General features: G+C 54.6%; 3 protein-coding genes across 3 annotated transcripts in view; 1 reads left to right on the forward strand and 2 right to left on the reverse strand.

Annotated features, from left to right (window-relative positions):
- Window positions 1-682, reverse strand: part of VOLCADRAFT_94994 (uncharacterized protein) — a gene marked incomplete at both ends in the record, with an annotated part of 4,583 nt that extends 3,901 nt beyond the window's left edge. Inside the window, 2 exons of the mRNA XM_002954215.1 lie at window positions 140-252; window positions 371-682. Coding sequence (XP_002954261.1) covers window positions 140-252; window positions 371-682 — 425 coding nt within the window. The remainder of the gene's footprint in view (window positions 1-139; window positions 253-370) is intronic.
- A 321-nt stretch (window positions 683-1,003) lies between these two features.
- VOLCADRAFT_106279 (uncharacterized protein) lies at window positions 1,004-5,885 on the forward strand (the record flags this gene model as incomplete). The annotated part of the gene is made up of 8 exons (XM_002954149.1): window positions 1,004-1,183; window positions 1,379-1,837; window positions 2,776-2,787; window positions 2,853-3,223; window positions 3,753-3,907; window positions 4,293-4,636; window positions 4,974-5,042; window positions 5,346-5,885. The coding sequence occupies 8 exons, from the start codon at window positions 1,004-1,006 to the stop codon at window positions 5,793-5,795; spliced, it is 2,040 nt and encodes a 679-aa protein (XP_002954195.1). The 3' UTR covers window positions 5,796-5,885.
- Window positions 5,886-9,970: 4,085 nt separating this feature from the next.
- On the reverse strand, window positions 9,971-11,816 carry VOLCADRAFT_106280 (uncharacterized protein; the record flags this gene model as incomplete). Its single annotated transcript, XM_002954216.1, has 3 exons — window positions 9,971-11,053; window positions 11,275-11,470; window positions 11,746-11,816. The coding sequence occupies 3 exons, from the start codon at window positions 11,814-11,816 to the stop codon at window positions 9,971-9,973; spliced, it is 1,350 nt and encodes a 449-aa protein (XP_002954262.1).
- Window positions 11,817-17,376: the final 5,560 nt, after the last annotated feature.

Consider the following 17,376-nt stretch of genomic DNA (forward strand, 5'->3'; position numbering starts at 1 on the left):
GGCGGGGGCGGCCGGGGGGGGGGGGCCAAGGGGGGCAAGGGGTGTATGTGTGTGTATGGGGGGGGACACGGGTACACCTTCATCTTCTCCCCCCTTGAAGTCGCACCCCCTACCCCCCCTAACCCCCCCCCACCCGCACCTGAACATGGCCGCATCTGGATGGGTCAAAAGGAGGGGTCGGAGGACTTCCCTTCCGGGGGGCTGCGAGGCGGCGGCGGCGGTCATAAGGCCCAAGTCGGGAAGCAGGACGACCTGGCAAACAGGGGAGGGGGGGGGTTGCGGGGGGAGTGGAAAGTTTCAGGGTATGGGGAGCTGGGGAAGACAAGACGTACTGCTGAGTGAGTGCGATGCTCGTGTACGGAGCCCGTACCTTCTTGCCCCTGCGGGCGAGTGAGTATGCCGCCGCAAAGGCGACACAGCTGTTTCCAAGGACGGCCACGTCAGCTGCTCTGCGTTCCACGACGGTGGTGCCTGCTGAGGCCACAATGTCATTGACGCCAGCGCGTCGACTGCCCGCCGCCTTTGCGGGCGAGGCAAGCGGCCTATGCCAGCTTTTGTCATGTCGTGCGATAGTCGGGCGCGAAAGAGTCCAGCCATGGCGGCGGCTTTGCATCTGCTGCGTCCCGGAACAGTCTTGCAGTCGTCTCCCAGGGAGGATTTTCCACGAATGATGGCACGCCATGAGGTCGTCGAATTTGATTGTGTGATATATGAGAATTGTGGGTGTCAGACGCAATCAGACGTAATAACTATGAAATAATTGAGCGCCACGGAAACGATATGTAGAATTTGTAGCCTGCGTAATGCAGTGCGGAAAACAAGCTGTTTAAAAACACTCCAACATCGTGGGAATAATACAGCTAAAACTGCGCGAATGATGATGATGCCCGTAAGGATAGTTTGTCATCCTTCGCGGTTCTTCGGATCCATTCTTATTGCCAATTATGTATTCTAGTCAGTCGAGTTTTGTAATTTTCCATAAAATTTATCCTTTTGACCACAAATGCCGTCTATTGCAAGTTATGACAGTTCCGACAGTCACCCGCTCATAGCAACCCAGTTGCCTTCATGGTACCCTCTTCACAGTGAACACGCACTTAAGACCATCATCGTGCCGTTACCCTTGGGCTTTCTGGAGTACCTGCAGGAGGACGGCGTCTTTTTGCCCGATGACTCGGCGGCGGTAAGAAGCCAAAGCACGTCAACTTCTTCCCGCGAGCTCATCTGTAATTCCTGTGTCTGCGATTACTTCATCGAAGTCACTCTATAGTCACTCTAATAAAACATAATCGTCCGGCGACCAATCCCCGAACCTTGACCCCACCGCATCGTACCATCGGGATTGAGCACCTCATCCCGCTGCCGTCTGCTGCCCCAGGTGCCACAGCTTACGGAGCTTGATGCTACGTTGCTCACCGACGGAGACTACCGCCGGGATGACTGGGACCACCGACCCGGCAATGCAGCCGCGACGATTGCAACGGCAGGCATCGCCGCAGCCCCAGCACCCCAGCCCAGCCCTAGCGGCCCCCTCCACAGTGGCCGCGATGGACTTATGAGTGGCAGCCCTAGGAGCTCCGACCTCCAGGGCCCGGGGGGCAGCGGCAGCGGCAGCGGCATGCGGGAGGACAGCGGCGGCACCGCCGACGGCAGTGACAGCGAGGCCGCGAGCCGGTCTGTGGACTGGTCCGTACGGTTTCCGGATCTCCGAACCTCCCTAGACTCGGCCATCTCCTCCCTAGGGGGCCGGGTGGTTCCCAAACTCAACTGGTCTTGTCCCACTGACGCGCTGTGGGTCAGTCCGGGCGGCACCTTGGAGTGTCGGAATGCCGATCAGGTACGACGACGAGTACGGATGGGTAGGAGTACGGCATGCACCATGGCCGCATGGCGCGCAGGTGCAGTTGTTTCGCAGTTATCCTCCGGACTTGATGAGGCCAATGACGAGGTGTGATAGTAGTAGTAGTGGTGGTGGTATGGTGGTAGTGGTGGTGGTAATCTAGTAGTAGTGGTAGTTTGCTGCAACGCAGTTCTAATCCGCAATTGCTTCGTGGTCGCACTGCGATGGAAGTCCTGAGGTGGGTGGGTGGAAGGGTGGGTGGCTGCTGCCGGCGCTACTGCCGGCGCTACTGCCGCCGGCGCAGCGCATCTGAAGCACTCTCAGGCTGTGTGTGCTCCAACCGGACGCGACAGGCCGCCAACTAACTATTACACCAACCAATTGCTGTTGCACCAACTAACTAACTGTTACACCTGACAATCCTCGATACCGAAGTGAACGGAAGGATTCCAAGTGTGGTGGCTGCTTGCCTCACGTCTATCACCACCATGCTAAAACTCCTGAAAACCCCCAAACCAACTCTAAAACCAACTCTAAAACCAACTCTAAAACCCCATAGGTGGTGCTACTGCTCAAGAGCTCTGACCGGGTAGCACACGACGTGACGCTGCTAATGGAGGCGGCGGCTGTAGCAGAAGCAGCGGCTACAACCCGAGCAGCTGAAACAGCTACAGCCGCAACAGAAACAACAACAGCAGCAGCAGCGACAGGGCTTGCTGCAACGACGCAGTACTCCCGGGGCGCTACTGCGGCGGCGGCGAGTACTGCTGCGGGCGGTGGTGCTGGTTCCAGAGCTCCAAACCTGGCGTCGGCTTGCGACGGTTGGCCCAACCGCACAACTAAAATAACAGCCGAACCCCCTGGAGAGGTTGTTACCACCATAACTGCCGCCTCATCCACCTTATCCTCGTCCTTGGCCTCATTCTCCTCCTCAGCCGGTGCGCACGGTGCGCACGGTGACGGCCAAGGAGAGGTGGAAGGCCAACCACCTCAACCGCAATCTCAACCGCAGCGGTTGGGAGTTACGAAGCGGGAGGCGGGTACAGCCCCGGGTAGCCCCCCGGGGATGTTGACCGAAACGGCTGTCGACGGCGCCGTGTCCAGTCGCGACGCAGGTTGCGGTGGCGGTGGGGCCCCTTCGAGTGATGCCGCACCGGCACCGGCACCGGCACCCGCCCCGGGTCCCGAACCCGGTTCTTGGCGCCTCAGTCGGGAACAAGCACCGGGTCCAGGACCAGCCTGCCACCGGGGCCAACCGGCTGGTGGGGATGTTAGAGCCGCCGTGTCGTCCCCCTCCTCCTCCTCCTCCGCCGCCTTCTTGGGGCTTCATCCCGTGCTGGTGCTGAAGAAATGGTACCCACTGCGACAAGAGAGGGAGTTCAGGTGGGTGAGCCCGTATTCGTTGGTTAGTTGGTTGGTTGGTACATGGTTACCTCGGCGGTTTGTTGGTTGGGTATGGGAGAGCGGAGTGAGGGGAGTGAGTGAGGGGCGCTACTGCTGCTGATGAGGGATGGAGAAGGGTTCGCGGTGAGCCCGTACCGTACCTGGCAGCGGAGTAACGCCTTGTTGCATGCGACATACATACGTCGTATGATTACCGCCCCCTATACCTCCCTTCAGGATTTCTCAACCTCCTCCTCCCCCATCTCCTACGTATCTCCCCCCGGACTGTATCCGGTACCATCTCTGGTACCTGATTCAATCGCCAGTGGATCGTCTTACCCCCCGCCCCTCCCCACCCGTTTGTGGTTCGTCTTTCCCCTCCCCACCCCACCCGCACTTCAAGAACGCCTTTCGGTCAGTTCTACGTTTGGTACACTCTTGCCCTGGCAGCAGCTTCACTCGTTCACGTGGTTCGTCTTTCCCCCCCACCCCACCCCTCTCCCCCTCCCCCTCCTGGACCTCCCCGCAGGTGTTTCGTGCGAGGCGGGGCGCTAGCGGCCGCCAGCCAGCGGGACATCAGCCAGGTGTACCCCGCCCTCACCAGGGAGGTGGTGGGGGAGGTGCGCCGGCGGCTGTGGGGGTTCTGGGTGGAGAGAATGAGGGGCAGCTTGCCGCTACAAGACTGTGAGTCTCCTACCTGCAAACCCCGATGCAGCGCGGACTTGGCTGTGGGCCGAGCTGGCGGGGGTGCTGGTGCTGGTTGGGGGCCTGGCTGGCTGGGTTTTAGGGTTTTAGGTTTAAGAGTCTGCGTAGGGCTCGGAGTTTTAGAAAGGATAAAACCTGTCATGAGAAAAGAAATCTTGTGCTGGTCTTCGTCTCTCTGAGCCCTCCCCCTCCCCCTTGTCCCGTGTTTCAGCTGTTTCGTACATCTGCTGGGATACCCCTCCCTCCCCCCCCTTTTCTGGAGGGGGTTTTGCAGGAGGGTTTAGCTTCCGTACATTCACTCGCACCGCCTCTCCAATCCTGTCCTCTGCCTGCCTCCCGGGCCCTCCTCGCTTCCCCATCACAGACGCCTTTGATGTGTATGTGCCGTCCGACAGCTCGTCAGCCGTACGACTGGTCGACGTCAATCCGCTGACCGACACGACTTCGCCGCTGCTGTACGACTGGGAGGAGCTCGGTTTTGGAGAGGGTACGATACCATCCGGGGAGGCGCTGGCGCGACAGCTGCTACAGCCACCGCCGCCGCGTCAACGGGCTGTCGACGGGCGGGAAGGGGGGGGGAGTGCAGCGGCGTCCAGTCTGCTGGCGGCGTCGGCGTCGGCGTCGGCAACGGCACTCGACGAGTCATGGATGGCGGACGCGGCGGCGCTTGTCGCGTTACCTCTGCCGTCGAGCTGGGAGGAGTTACAGGTAAGGAGGAGATGGGCGGGTAGAGGGGCAGGGGCTTAGGATTTTAGTGAACAAACCCTAAGTGCCGTACACTTCTAGCCTCGCCGTACATCCAGCTTTCTCCCCCAGCCCTCTCAATCCGACGGCACCGCTCGTTCCAAAAGTTCGTCACGTCACGTGGTTTCCTTGGACGTCTTCCCCTCCCTGGATGGGCGGCCCCGTTCTGAGTCTGGCAGTTTGACAGTTGGCAGTTGGCAGTTGGCAGTCGTTACTCCGCCCTCAAGTAATTCCCCTCTTCCGGATTGCCCCCTCCGTGCCTCCTCGTCGTCGTCGTTGCCGTCGTCGTCGTCGCCGTCAGGTGCGCGTTATGGAGGGGGACGCGACGGGGGGTGCTGCCGTACGGCCAGCAGTAGCAACGGCAGCGGGGGTGGGATTTGACGAGCCAGGCAGTAGCGGGCTGGCGAGCTTGATGACGGTACCTATGCGGCTCGGCTCTCGTGCCGCACTGGCTATGCCGTACGATATGTTGGGCATCGCGGACTCTGTGGACCGAATGTTTGAGGTGATGCAGCGACAGCAGCAGCAGGAGCAGCAGCGGCGGCGGCGGCGGCGGCCGCAGCAGCCGCAGCAGCTACAGCCTGGTTTCGGAGGTATGGGCGACCTGGCGGACTTCGGCAGCTGCGAGGGGTCCTCTTCGAACCCAGAGTCGTCGTCGTCGCCGGGGGCAGAGGAGGAGGAGGACGACGAGGAGGACGAGGAGGACGAGGACGAGGAGAAGGGCCCGGAGGAGGACAGGGCCGCGGCAGGTCTTCCTGCCGGCTTTGTTCAGCTGAGGCCTGGCAGCGGCCACACCGCGCAGCGAAGGGGCAGTGGGGCCTTTGGTCGCGGTGGGGTGGGGGTCGGGGTTGGGGGTGGTCTCGGAAGGCAGCGGACGGCAGCGGCGGACAACAACTTGTTCGTCCCGGATGGCCTCCGGGGGCATGATGAGCTCCGCGATGTGGCAGCGGAGTTGGCTGAGCTGTTTGGGGGGCCAGGTGGGGGTGCGGGGGTGTCGGGGTTTGCGGCTTCTGAGCTGTCAGTGGGCGATGAGGCGGTGCGTGTGGAGGCCCAGGCTGCTGAGATGAGATGCATCCTGGGAGGTTCCATCGGGGCTGGGGAGCTTGGAGATGAGGAGAGGTAGAGACCGGCCAGCGGTTTGACGGAGAGCCGTTGCCGTAACAGAACCCGGCCAGCCCTTAGTTTCCGTTAAAAGTAGCCTCCTGAGCCAAAAGAGTTGTGGAATGTTCCACGTGAGCTTGTCAAAACAGGTACAGGCTTTTATTGACGGGGGAAGTTGTGATCACCAGGGGACTCGCGAAAAAGGCCAGATGTTCAGTGGGGCCGGATGTATAGTTAACAAGCATTGTGTGCGGCATTGGAGTAGCTAGCAAAATGCAAATCTAGGAAAAGTGCTAGAGAAGGGATGGAGTGGTTGTACAGACAAAACCCCGGGCGCCCCCGAGTTACAGCGCAGTCGTTTCAAACAGAGAAACACAACAATTTCCTGCCACCTGACAGCCAATGACAGCCAACGACGCACGGTACGCTGCCGCTCCTGCCGTGTAAAGGTGCAGAGGCCTATCACTGTCATAGCTACGTTTCTGTAGTCGTAGGAAGTCGCCGAACCGGCGCCCTGTAAATCTGTCCTATATATCCTATATATCTATCTATCTGCATACCTGATTAGCTTTGATACCGGGTTCAGGTGAAAATCTCTTTGGCCATTCTCGGCTTCGTAATGTAGTATTTAAACTAAAGGAAGTTCGTGGGCATAGGTACGATATGAAACTGTAAGAGTTCCTACCCCTGCAGAAAGGTGGCTATTGGTGTCCAATGTGGTATTAGTAAAAGATTCGTTACCATTCCCCACATCTCATTGAAATTGCAGCAAGGGCCTAATACACCCGGAATGAATTCCGTAAGCCACATAAGAGGTATCATTGAATGAATATTTCGCGGCCTATAATCCAAAATCAGCCCGCTTATGAGCTGTATGTGTTAGCTGTCGGTCCGAAACCCAAATACTTTTCATACCCTTGAACATAAACGATGTTTGTATCCACATGAGGGTATTATTCAAAAGTGCTGATATACATCACCGCCTTGCGCAGTCTATTATAACAAGAGGCAATCGCAACCTTCGATACCGAGCGGAACAAGAGTTAAATATCTGCCAGATGCAAATGAAAATGATACATTTACGAAGTACACATGTAATTTCAGCGTAATTGTGCGGTGGCTGCATGGTTCGTGCGAAGGGTGCGAAAGCTTCTTGTTCGCTAGGACGCCTGGCAAGCGATCCTAAGCGCATTCGTCAGGAGCTCGCTTTCACGCCCTTAGCTTTGCTTCAATATCTGCCGTGGACGTCTTTTCGAATATTCGACTTCGGTGCGAGGTGGGCGGAGAAGTGGGGCGGGGCGAAACAGTCCTATGCTGCGCTGTTCTGCCGAATCATTCCGAGGCTTACCGAAGCACTGGGGACGTGCTCCAGCCTGGCCTTGGCGGAACTGGGGAACCTGATTTAGCAATGAGGATAATTTTTTGTTGAGACTTGTCTCCGCAGTACCGGCAGCACTTGCCGGCCCAATACCGCGGAAACAAGCGCTGTGGACGAAACTACGTAGTGCACCACGCTGTCTCCTGCGCTCCTTGGGCGTGTCTTGGGGCATTTGGGACAACTTAATCTGTATCGCACCGCTACTCTGTAATCGACTATTGATATCGCCATCAAGATGTCAAACGTCCCGGCATGCACCCGAATATATGGCGACGGCCATTGCGTTTTTGCTTGATACCACTCCACCATCTCCCAAACCTCCCAAAGTGCAAGAGGCCTCGCTTCCTATAGCCCAGCCCTTGACATCATTCTGATGGTAGGGAGAGCTGGCGAATGCTGAGTGGTGATATGACACGGTGGGGTCTAGTAAATTATTATAGGCTGGCATCGTTTCATCTTTTAAGTCCGTCACGGCAATGCGGACATCATCCTATATCAGTCAAGAACTATGGCACTAACAATGCCTAGAAGTGTCTAACCGGACTGATGGCTGGTGGTCACCCGCATTAATAAAAACAGCGCCCGACCGTGACTATGTCTTGGCAGGCGGAAGGAAGGATTAGAAATGATTAGGATTAGTTCACATTAGAAATGTGAACTGAGCCCCAAATTGTGTTATCACGTACGGGACGGGCATCATTTCGACATCATGTATGGTAACCGTTTTGGGCAGGTATGCGACTTTGCCTTGTGCCTTAAAGCAAATACCGTTCAAAACTTTCCTATCGATAGCTATATAAGCATTCGTCAATTTGTAAATCTGGCACAGATTTAATAGCACTGACAGGATGCTTCTTTTTTTATTGAAAGAAGCCCTAATAAGGCTCCACGGAGGCCAGCGATAGATCCAGCAAGCAGAACAGGCAGAAACGAACAACTCTTGTGCATTGCTTGAGCACGTGGTGCGCACATCGCTTCTACAGAAGGTTATAATAAGAAACCCCTAAGAAATCCACTTGCCGTACGCACAGAGCATAAAGGCTCCACTACTTGGCTCCACGTCCCGATGTTCTTGCGCAGTTTGGCGGCACCGCTGTTCTTCAATGAAAAACTAGCAATTTAGTTAAATGACGGGGGTTACATGTCTGTTGCTTTTTGGTTTCTGCCGGGCGCATGTATGGGCGCTAGCCTGCTCTGTCGATCCGAGTTTTTTTTCCGTGCTGAAAAGGGTGGCGAAGATGCGTCTGGAACTGTGGATGCATTTCCATAATCGCAGAGCTTCCGGGCTTCGTTCGAGGATGTAATGCATTTGGGAAGGTAGCGGGTAGTGGTTGTAGCAAGCTGCATACCGTCGATTATGAGTCATCGGGCATCGGTTATGCAGGGGTGAATACTAAGAGAAGCAAAAGCACAAACGCAACGGCTCTTGAGTTCCTCTTTTTCCTTTGTAAACTGGGAAAAAGCCGAATTGCAGCTCGGGCGTATCCCTTAGATTTAGCAGGGTTTGTCCTCGAAACGCCAATTTGGTTTCGCAGTCGCTCGGCTGTGCTGTGCTGTACAGGATGAAAAAATGCTCGGTTGAACAGTGTCAGGTTGAGCATCCGTCACCGTACCCCATCAGCAGCTGTCCTGAAACCTCAACTGTCCGCAATAACTCACTTGAGTTCGTAAGGTCGGGAATGAAATGTGGTCGTAGAGATAACCACCACTGTGTCTGTCTGTCTGTCTGTCTGTCTGTCTGTCTGTCTGTCTGTCTGTCTGTCTGTCTGTCTGTCTGTCTGTCTGTCTGTCTGTCTGTCTGTCTGTCTGTCTGTCTGTCTGTCTGTCTGTCTGTCTGTCTGTCTGTCTGTCTGTCTGTCTGTCTGTCTGTCTGTCTGTCTGTCTGTCTGTCTGTCTGTGTGTGCGACCACACTCACCGGTAAACGTTGTTGGGGGAGTGACGGACTGGTACTATTGCTGCTACCGCTACTGCTACTGCTACTGCTACTCCTACTGCTGCTGCCACCTGGTTGAGACAGTTTGAGACTATAATGCCTGTGCGACGCCCTTACAAATCAATAAATCTAATCATGGCTACCGCGCTACTGCTGACCAAGAGCCGCGCTACTGCCGGCCATGGGGTGACTACGACAATTCATCTTGTACATAATCCTGAGATTATGTACGGAAAATTTCTAAAACAAAGCAGGGCAAAGCTAAATCCAGTGCCGCTTCGTGTTAGAAGTCCATATTTAGAGCCCCCCAAACCCTAATGTCATCGGATTAGCAACAGTACAAGTCCGGCATTACAGGTCAGTTAGCCAACCGCCGGCGGGCGGCTGTTGGTTGTAGCTAGCTACGGCCGTCAGATTGGACATGCATACAGGATCAACGGACGCGGGATATCAATAACGCCACGCGGCGTACGGCAATCACGCAGCAAGCCATGGCCGCCTCCCGGTGGGCTCCAGAGCGCCATGCATGCACGGCGAGGACTCGGGCTCTCCTCCGGCTGGGACGACAGGGCGGGCTGGAAGCCCATACCACATACACAGCGCTCTAAGCTATAATTGAGTTGCGGCAGCTGGCAATCACAAGCATGAGCATAGCTGCTTAACGGCACACAACTTCAGACGTCTATAAAAGAAGATGTGAACGATGCATACATGAACTACATTGCATAAATAAATGCTGCTGGCAGCGCCATGCGACGTCCTAATGTGCTGCAGCATCAGAACGTCCGTGTGCATCCGTGCCCACCTCCGTCACAGCTTTTCTGTTTCGAGGCAAGCAAAGTAAATCAAATTGTTTCGGAGAACGCAAAGTTGTGGGACGCCCGCCTAGCCACATAGATTGGCAGAGTGTGCTGCAAGGCAACTGTCAGACGGCATTCCAGTTACCGGGTCGATATCGCCACCAACATCGACGACAACTGTCACAGCCCGCCGGGGCACACACAGGTAGTTGGACGTAGCGTACGACAGCCAATACTCCGCCATGGCCTCGATAAAATCACGCAGCGCCTCCCCGTCACTGTTAGATGCGAAGGTTACACACGCCTTGGCTTGGGTATCGGTACATGCGATTGTGGACCCCCCATCCAGTAAGATTGCACTGTTGTAATCCGCCTGCGACGAAATGTCGTTGATGACCATATAGCCGAAAGCATAGCACTCCGCCATCGTCATCGGGCGGAAGTTGGGGTTCACAGCTGTGTCCTGGTATAATGTCATGAAGGCGCACACCTTGCATCCTGACACTGGGTTGGTGGAAGGAGGCGGTGAAGGCGGCCCTGTTAAGGGGGCTCTCGGTGCAGGAGGTCGGGGTGCAGGAGGTCGGGGAGAAGGAGGTCGGGGTGCAGGAGGTCGGGGAGAAGGAGGTCGGGGTGCAGGAGGTCGGGGAGAAGGAGGTCGAGGAGAAGGAGGTCGGGGAGAAGGAGGTCGGGGAGAAGGAGGTCGGGGTGCAGGAGGTCGGGGAGAAGGAGGTCGGGGTGCAGGAGGTCGGGGAGAAGGAGGTCGGGGCGAAGGGGAGCGGGGCGGGGGCGCAGGTGACTTGAAGGGTGGCGGTCTTAGTGGAGAAGGGCTGGGCGGGCGGGCGATGGCGCTGCTCGGCAAGTTAGTGACCGGGCAGCATGCCCCCGTAGAATCGAACAGAGCAGCTGAGCACACACCACCAGCAGTGAGCTCCGGAGGCGGCTGGCACAGCTGCTCCAGGGTGGTGCAGCCCTGACCACCAGACAGCGTTATGCAAATCTGGGAGCCCGTACTGTTGAGACCCAGACCTAGCTGGGTGAGGCGCAGGACGACACTGCCTGCTGGGCCGCCCGGGGGATAGCTGAACGCGGGGCTGACAGCAGTGGGCTTGCCGTTGAGGGTTGACTGTACGGTGACGGAGCCCAAGTCGCAAGTGGGCTTGACGTTGATCTGCGGATAGATGTTGGCAGTAGGGCCGGAATCACGTTATCTTCACACCCCAGGAAAGGAGTGCCATTTCTTTGGGGCGAAGTGGCGGCGGGCAGAGCAGCGGAAATTGGTCTATTTTCGAGCGACAGACACTAAGAGTATTGGAGGAGAGCGCAGCTTGGTATTGAGTCGCAGGATCAGTTACTTGCTTCCGCAGCTCACCCGCGGTGCTTCGCCCTCACCTCGATTTTGTAGACATCCGCCTTGGTATCGCAATACCCCGAACTGCCCTGCTTCGCGGCCAGTGTGAAGCAGAATGTGTTGTTGGTGCCATATATTTTCGCTGATGGCGCCAGACTGTAAGCTGATGCAGCAGACGAGCAGTTGCTGAAAGGGAAGGAGGACGTCACGCCCGCAGCCTGATTTGCGCTGACCACCCTGCGCGGCGGAAAGTCGCACGATACGAGGTAAGAGGTTGGTTGTAAGTATTACCAAAAATAAGTTGATTATAAATTCCATGGAGGCAAAAGATGATAACGCAGGATAGACGACGATAGACTCTAACGGGCAGGTAGGTCGAGGGAGCGAGGGAAACATAGCATTCCGCGATGATGGATGCCTAGATATGGCAGGAAAAATCGAGGTCAATCCTGCTTAAAGGTAGGAAGGCACTTCCTGGTGAACTCCTAATTTGCGTCGGCTAGTCAACTCACACAGCGATGGACGCTGAAATAACCGCAGCCAAAATCTTCGCCGCCATTTTGTACTGCTGCAATGAAGGCATTTGGAAAATAAACTCACAATATTGATGTATGGTGCTCCTATACGCTGTCGTTTATCATGCTTTAGCGTCGTACCTACAGGTGCAATGCACCTACCCAAATATGTTAACCGCTCACCCTATATCTTCGAGGTTTTACGAAACGAGCTGGATGGGTTATGCAGCTTAGCACAAACTTTTTCACAGCCTACTCTTAAGCGCGCGTGCATAGCATAAAGGGTTACGGTCTGGAAACACAAGCTGTTGCAAGCCCTTGCCAGCCTAGATGTATGTGCGCCGTTATGCGCCGATACGCCTACCAAGGCTTATTCTCTGGGATTATCCTCTAACCCTTAGATTATAGATGAGATCTGTAGCAACGTCCAGCTAGTCATAGAAAACTGAGTCTGACGGCTTTGGTTGCGTATCGTTCCGGGCATAGCAGGAGGTCGAATATTGCCATATCGTTAATTAAAAACTATAAACGCGTTGAGAATGGTCGTGTACATACGGCGCACCGCGTAAAGACCGACGATGTATGTTTCGACCGGGCGACGTAAAAGCAGGCGATTTGTGTCTGACGATCTAGCTCCGGTCTGAGAAATGTTCTATGAAAAATATCCTGTACTAGTTTCTTCTCAGTTTCCTTTGGCCGCCATGAACCTGGCCAGGAGCTGCGTAAACGGGTAGCTACCGTTGCGTAATGAGCAGTTGCTGCGCGAAAAGGGTAGCTACGTCTTACGTTGACCATACGACAGTTGTACGAATGGCGGGCGCGTTTACCATATATAAGGCGCGGCCTGACCAATGTTTTCCGAGGGATATTCCAATCATACAACTCCCGCGCACGGTAGCAGGACGCACCGGCCAAGGCAGTTTGTAACGGAAATCACCTTCACTTGGCGTGGATAACTCCCACCCATTTTATCTTGTCAACAGCCAACCAGGTTCCAACCTGACATCGGGCCTAGTGGCCAAGGAGCAGTAAAACTCTGCTCACATCAGGCTCTCCACCACACCTGGGCCTACGGTCTCAGGACAAAACTCTGATTCTGCTTCCGCTCGCGCACACAAATCTCGATCCGATCCCACTACAACAATCTACTGGTATCGATTCCTTTCTCTAAACGATCCTGGGCGCCCCGGTGTGTCCATCCAGCGGTTCCCCCAAACGCGAAAATTTTTGGGCTGCCGCTGGGTGCCGCCCGCCGCGGCGCGGCGCTACAGAGCCATCCTTCATAAATTTCTAGCATGTCTGGTTTCGTATGCCCAAGCTGCCAAGCTGTGTGCCGAAACACTACTTGCCGGCGAACTGCGCGTCTGAGCTGCAGCCGCTAGAATTTAAAATCCAGAAGCCGTTTAGAAGGATCTACTACTATCACAGCATCAACCGCTCTACAGCTTGGTACTTTGTCCGGTAGCTTGAGAAGCAGATCGAGACTGGTGTCGCACCCAGGGACGCCGCATGCACGCACTCAGCCTGATAACGTCCAGCCCGAAGCCACGCATCCCCTCCCCTCGTTTCTCCGCACACGCTGCTGATCTACAAGGCAATCGTCGTCCGCGTGCGGCGCAAGTCCGGGCAGCTTACAAAATGCAATTGGAGCAGGGTGTGGAGCTTAGTTTGGCGACCGGCGCTGGCTCAGACAGCAGAAGCAGCACTTGCAGCGATGGGACTGCTAGTGGCGGTAAGGAGATACCTTTTGTAGTAGCTGGCCGCTGAAAAGGCCTCTCAGGATGCTGATGGAGCGCCTTAGCGCGTGTTTGTAGACGATATATACGTGTGCTACGTACCATGTAACAGCTACTACAGCCACGCAGAGGGGGGGACCTGCAGGGCCGGCGGTGGCACTGCAGTGGCGCACATAGGCCCTTGTCCCCTGTGACTGCCGGGCGGGGGGCTGAGACAGAGGGTGCAGGGCCGTCAGTCGGCGGGCGGGGGGTTGGTTCGCACGGAGGAGAGGATGGTGACGATGTGGAGGTCAGCAATGATGAGGAAGCGGTGTTGATGACTCAGTTTGCTGAGTTATATATATCAAACGCCCGCCGCAATCGGTAACAGCCTGACCGCATGGAGCTTTTCATAAAGGCTTTCGGTTCAATATTGGGAATTTTTAGTTGTTATTAAATTGGGTTCCCTCTCCGACGCCGGCCCAAGTAGGGACACGTGCTACCGGCTTCCATGATATGTACATTACAAATATCGGTTTCTGACTATGGAGAGGAAGGTTTGTTGATTTCATAATCTGCTGTTACACTCTTGAGCTACGGAAGGCAATTAATACCAAATTGGCCGTCTGGCCATGTTAGTAACACATTAGCAAAAGAGTGCCGGGCTGCCACCAATTAACAATATAACAATCATGGCAGTACTCAGATCGCTTTTTTCAAGCCGTCTCCGTGCATAATAGAGTTCACGAAATCCTAAGAAAAGCTTTGCGGTTGTGCTCAGCAGGAAACAAATTGCCGAAAGCCGAAACTTTCCCAAACTGGTTCCCTTTGAAGCCATCCCTAAAGCCATAAAATGAAAGCGCGGGTCAATGCTATGGGCTTTCACTTAATGGATCACAATTGAAGACTATTCTGCTGTTGCATTAAGCCTTATCAGGAAAGGACTCGCGAGCTGATGGCCCGACATATCGAAGGTACAAAAGTACATATCAAAAGTAAGTAATAAACGTCAGACCATTCGGAGCTTATGCTGTTGTACATGGCCCGCCTGAAATTGCTCCATTCCAGCAGGGCGCCTGGCTCAGCTGGTCAGGCGCGTCGCCCTGCTCTATGTGAGCTGGTCAGCTCAGGCCAGCAAGGCTGACAGCGTTTTCGACCGCGAGCAGGGTGCTCGTGAGCGACATGTGAAAATTCGCCAAAGCGCGTGGCAATAGAACCGACTTGCTCGATGCCTGCCGCTATGGTGGCGTTTTATCGCCTCGTCCAGCTGTACCTTGTTACCTGCTGTTTGCACTGCTGCAGGGGACACTGAGTGACCGACACGCCCACCGATACGCCGACCAACCGACTGACCGACCGACAAAATGAACTACCGACCGACTGACCGACCGACAAAATGAACTACCGGCCAACCCACCTACCTAAACGTCTGTCTCTATTCCACTTGCCTACCTCTCCACCTTCTCACCTACCTGTTAAATAACATAATAGTAACGTTTCAATATCCAGTATACATATAGATAGATAGATAGATAGAAATAGGGGGGTCCTTGTGAAGCAGCTGCCCGCGTTTCTAAAGCCCGTATGGTGTTGGATTGTAAGGTGCCCAAGTACGTTTGCGAGCAACAGAATGGGGCCAGGCTGGAGAGGAAAGTGCAGTGGCATAATGGAATGTGAGATTAGTCTAAGCTGGTTACAGGGCGTTTGGCGCACGGGCGAATTTACGTGCATACCTTTCACCGTAGCATCAGTGCTCAGCTTACTTTTTGGAACGAACATCAGCATAGGTCCAAGCCCTCTCGCTTGGAGGGATATGCAAACAAACATCCTGATAGGGGTAAACTCGCACGCTACCGAGCATTCAACCGAGCACATGCATGCTTAGTTGATGGTAACCCCCCCTTCATTTCGTGCTCGGCAAGCCTGCCACCGCGTACCGGATATGTTGGCGATGTTACAGAGACGCTGCACCTTGGTTTCTGTGCGCAATGCGTACGATGCTCGACCCCGCCGACCAAAACTACACGTGCCCAACTGAAGACATTCCCGGTGGTTGTGCAGCAGCTCTTGAGGCTGTTGCTGGCTGAAATCCATCCTGAGCTGTTGCAACACGGCTAACGCGGGCACGTCCCTATGCACAGCAAAAAGCTGTTCTAAGCCAACAGCGGCGTCCATGTCACCGACAAGGCTCTAAACGTCTTATCTGTTCTTATGTTTAATTAAGTTTATGTATGTTATACTTTGCGCAACTTTGTAATTTGACTTTACCCTGAACAAGGTGCTGTATACGTTGCACTACCAATCATTGTGGATATCTGGTGAAGCAGCTGGCCGCGTATTATTAGGTTTGGCTACGGAAGGATTGAAGGAACTGTAGATATAGCTGATGGCTGCCGTATTGGACTGGGGTGAAGTGCGAATGCGTCTGTTTGGAAGGCGAAGCTCTGAACGCCAAAACGCATCTGTGGCACCGTGGTTGCCGGAATGGCGTTGTACGTTGCCCATGCCTGTATCGCGCTTGTGAGGTCCATACTTTTCATGCCTGTTTTTTGTTGCCTTGTCGCCATGTCTCTCATCAAACGATGCAAGCGACGTTCCTTATCTTGTCATTATTATTTATTATATCTAAATTTCAGCAGCTCATCAGTTAAAGCAGCCCTTTTTTTTCTCCGACTGTCCCTATCTATTATTGTTTGTATTATTTGTATTATTGTTTTATTGTTAAAGTATTGTATTATTTTCTCCAAGCAGCCAGTATCAAAGCAGCTCAATGATTCTGTGCACTCATGCATGCCAAATGACCTGCGGACGCGCCCGCTCGACTTCACGCTGCTTCACGCTGTGGCGTTTCGCAGTAGCGGGGGCATCCCGCTGGCCGGGCCGCACAGCAGCAAATCTGGCGTCCGTCAAAGCCCGCCCGCGATTTTCCACACGCATAATGTTTATTATCTATCCCACCAGCACTCCTGGCTCTTGAAAAGATCAGACCCTTTGTTTGCGCGGCTCGCCAATGGGCTTCACATTTTGGGCATGATATTCAAGCCGCTTCAGCTCCCGATCGAATTTCGCCCGCCCGCGAATTTTACGCACATACGTGTCAAGCCCGCGTTCTCGGCTTTCGAGAGCTGACCTTTGCGCGGCCGGCCGTGGCCTTCGCATTTTGGAGATGTACGGAGTTTTTATTCGGCAGTCGTACCTGCATATCGTTTGCTTGAGAGCTGCTTAAAGATATGCATATGTATTCTGTAGCTTAGTGTCGACTGCAAATGTGCCTACATTACGCGGCGCAGGTAGCTAGTGCAGCATGTGCTTTAATGGCTGCTGGCCATTTCCCAAATGGCCTTCGTACTTCGTACTTCGTACTTCGTACTTCGTACTACCGTTCTTGGTGGCATTTACAACCCTAGAAACTTTATATGTACAGCAGGGTCTGCTTGTGTGCCACGCTGCACACGCCCAGTTGTGATGCAGAATGCATCCGTTCTTTCGGATGTACGTATGTATATCTGCATTGTAAGGGATTCCAGTATTACTAAAAGTAAACTTAGTGCTCACACCTTTCAAGGTTGCATGCAATTACGGTCGCCCTGCTACAGCTGCTCACATGCCTGCTGCATCCGGTGGCACACGATGTGCACACGAGTAAACATACATACATACATATGCACATGCGTATGTATGTATGTGCACGTACGTGTATGTACGTGCACGTACACCAGCACCTCAGCTTCGCTTTTTAAACGGTCCTCGGCCGGCCGTGGAGACCGGGGGGGGGGGGGTTGAAACGCACCGCGATGGCATATTTTACCCGTTCGGTTGAAGGATTGAAGGCTGTTTGTTTGTTTTTCAGACAGGTGTCTGTGGATGTTTATGTGGTGGCAATGATGACCGGTAGAGGAAGGATTATTATTGA

Source organism: Volvox carteri (assembly GCF_000143455.1).
Source record: "Volvox carteri f. nagariensis unplaced genomic scaffold VOLCAscaffold_41, whole genome shotgun sequence".
NCBI lineage: Eukaryota > Viridiplantae > Chlorophyta > Chlorophyceae > Chlamydomonadales > Volvocaceae > Volvox > Volvox carteri.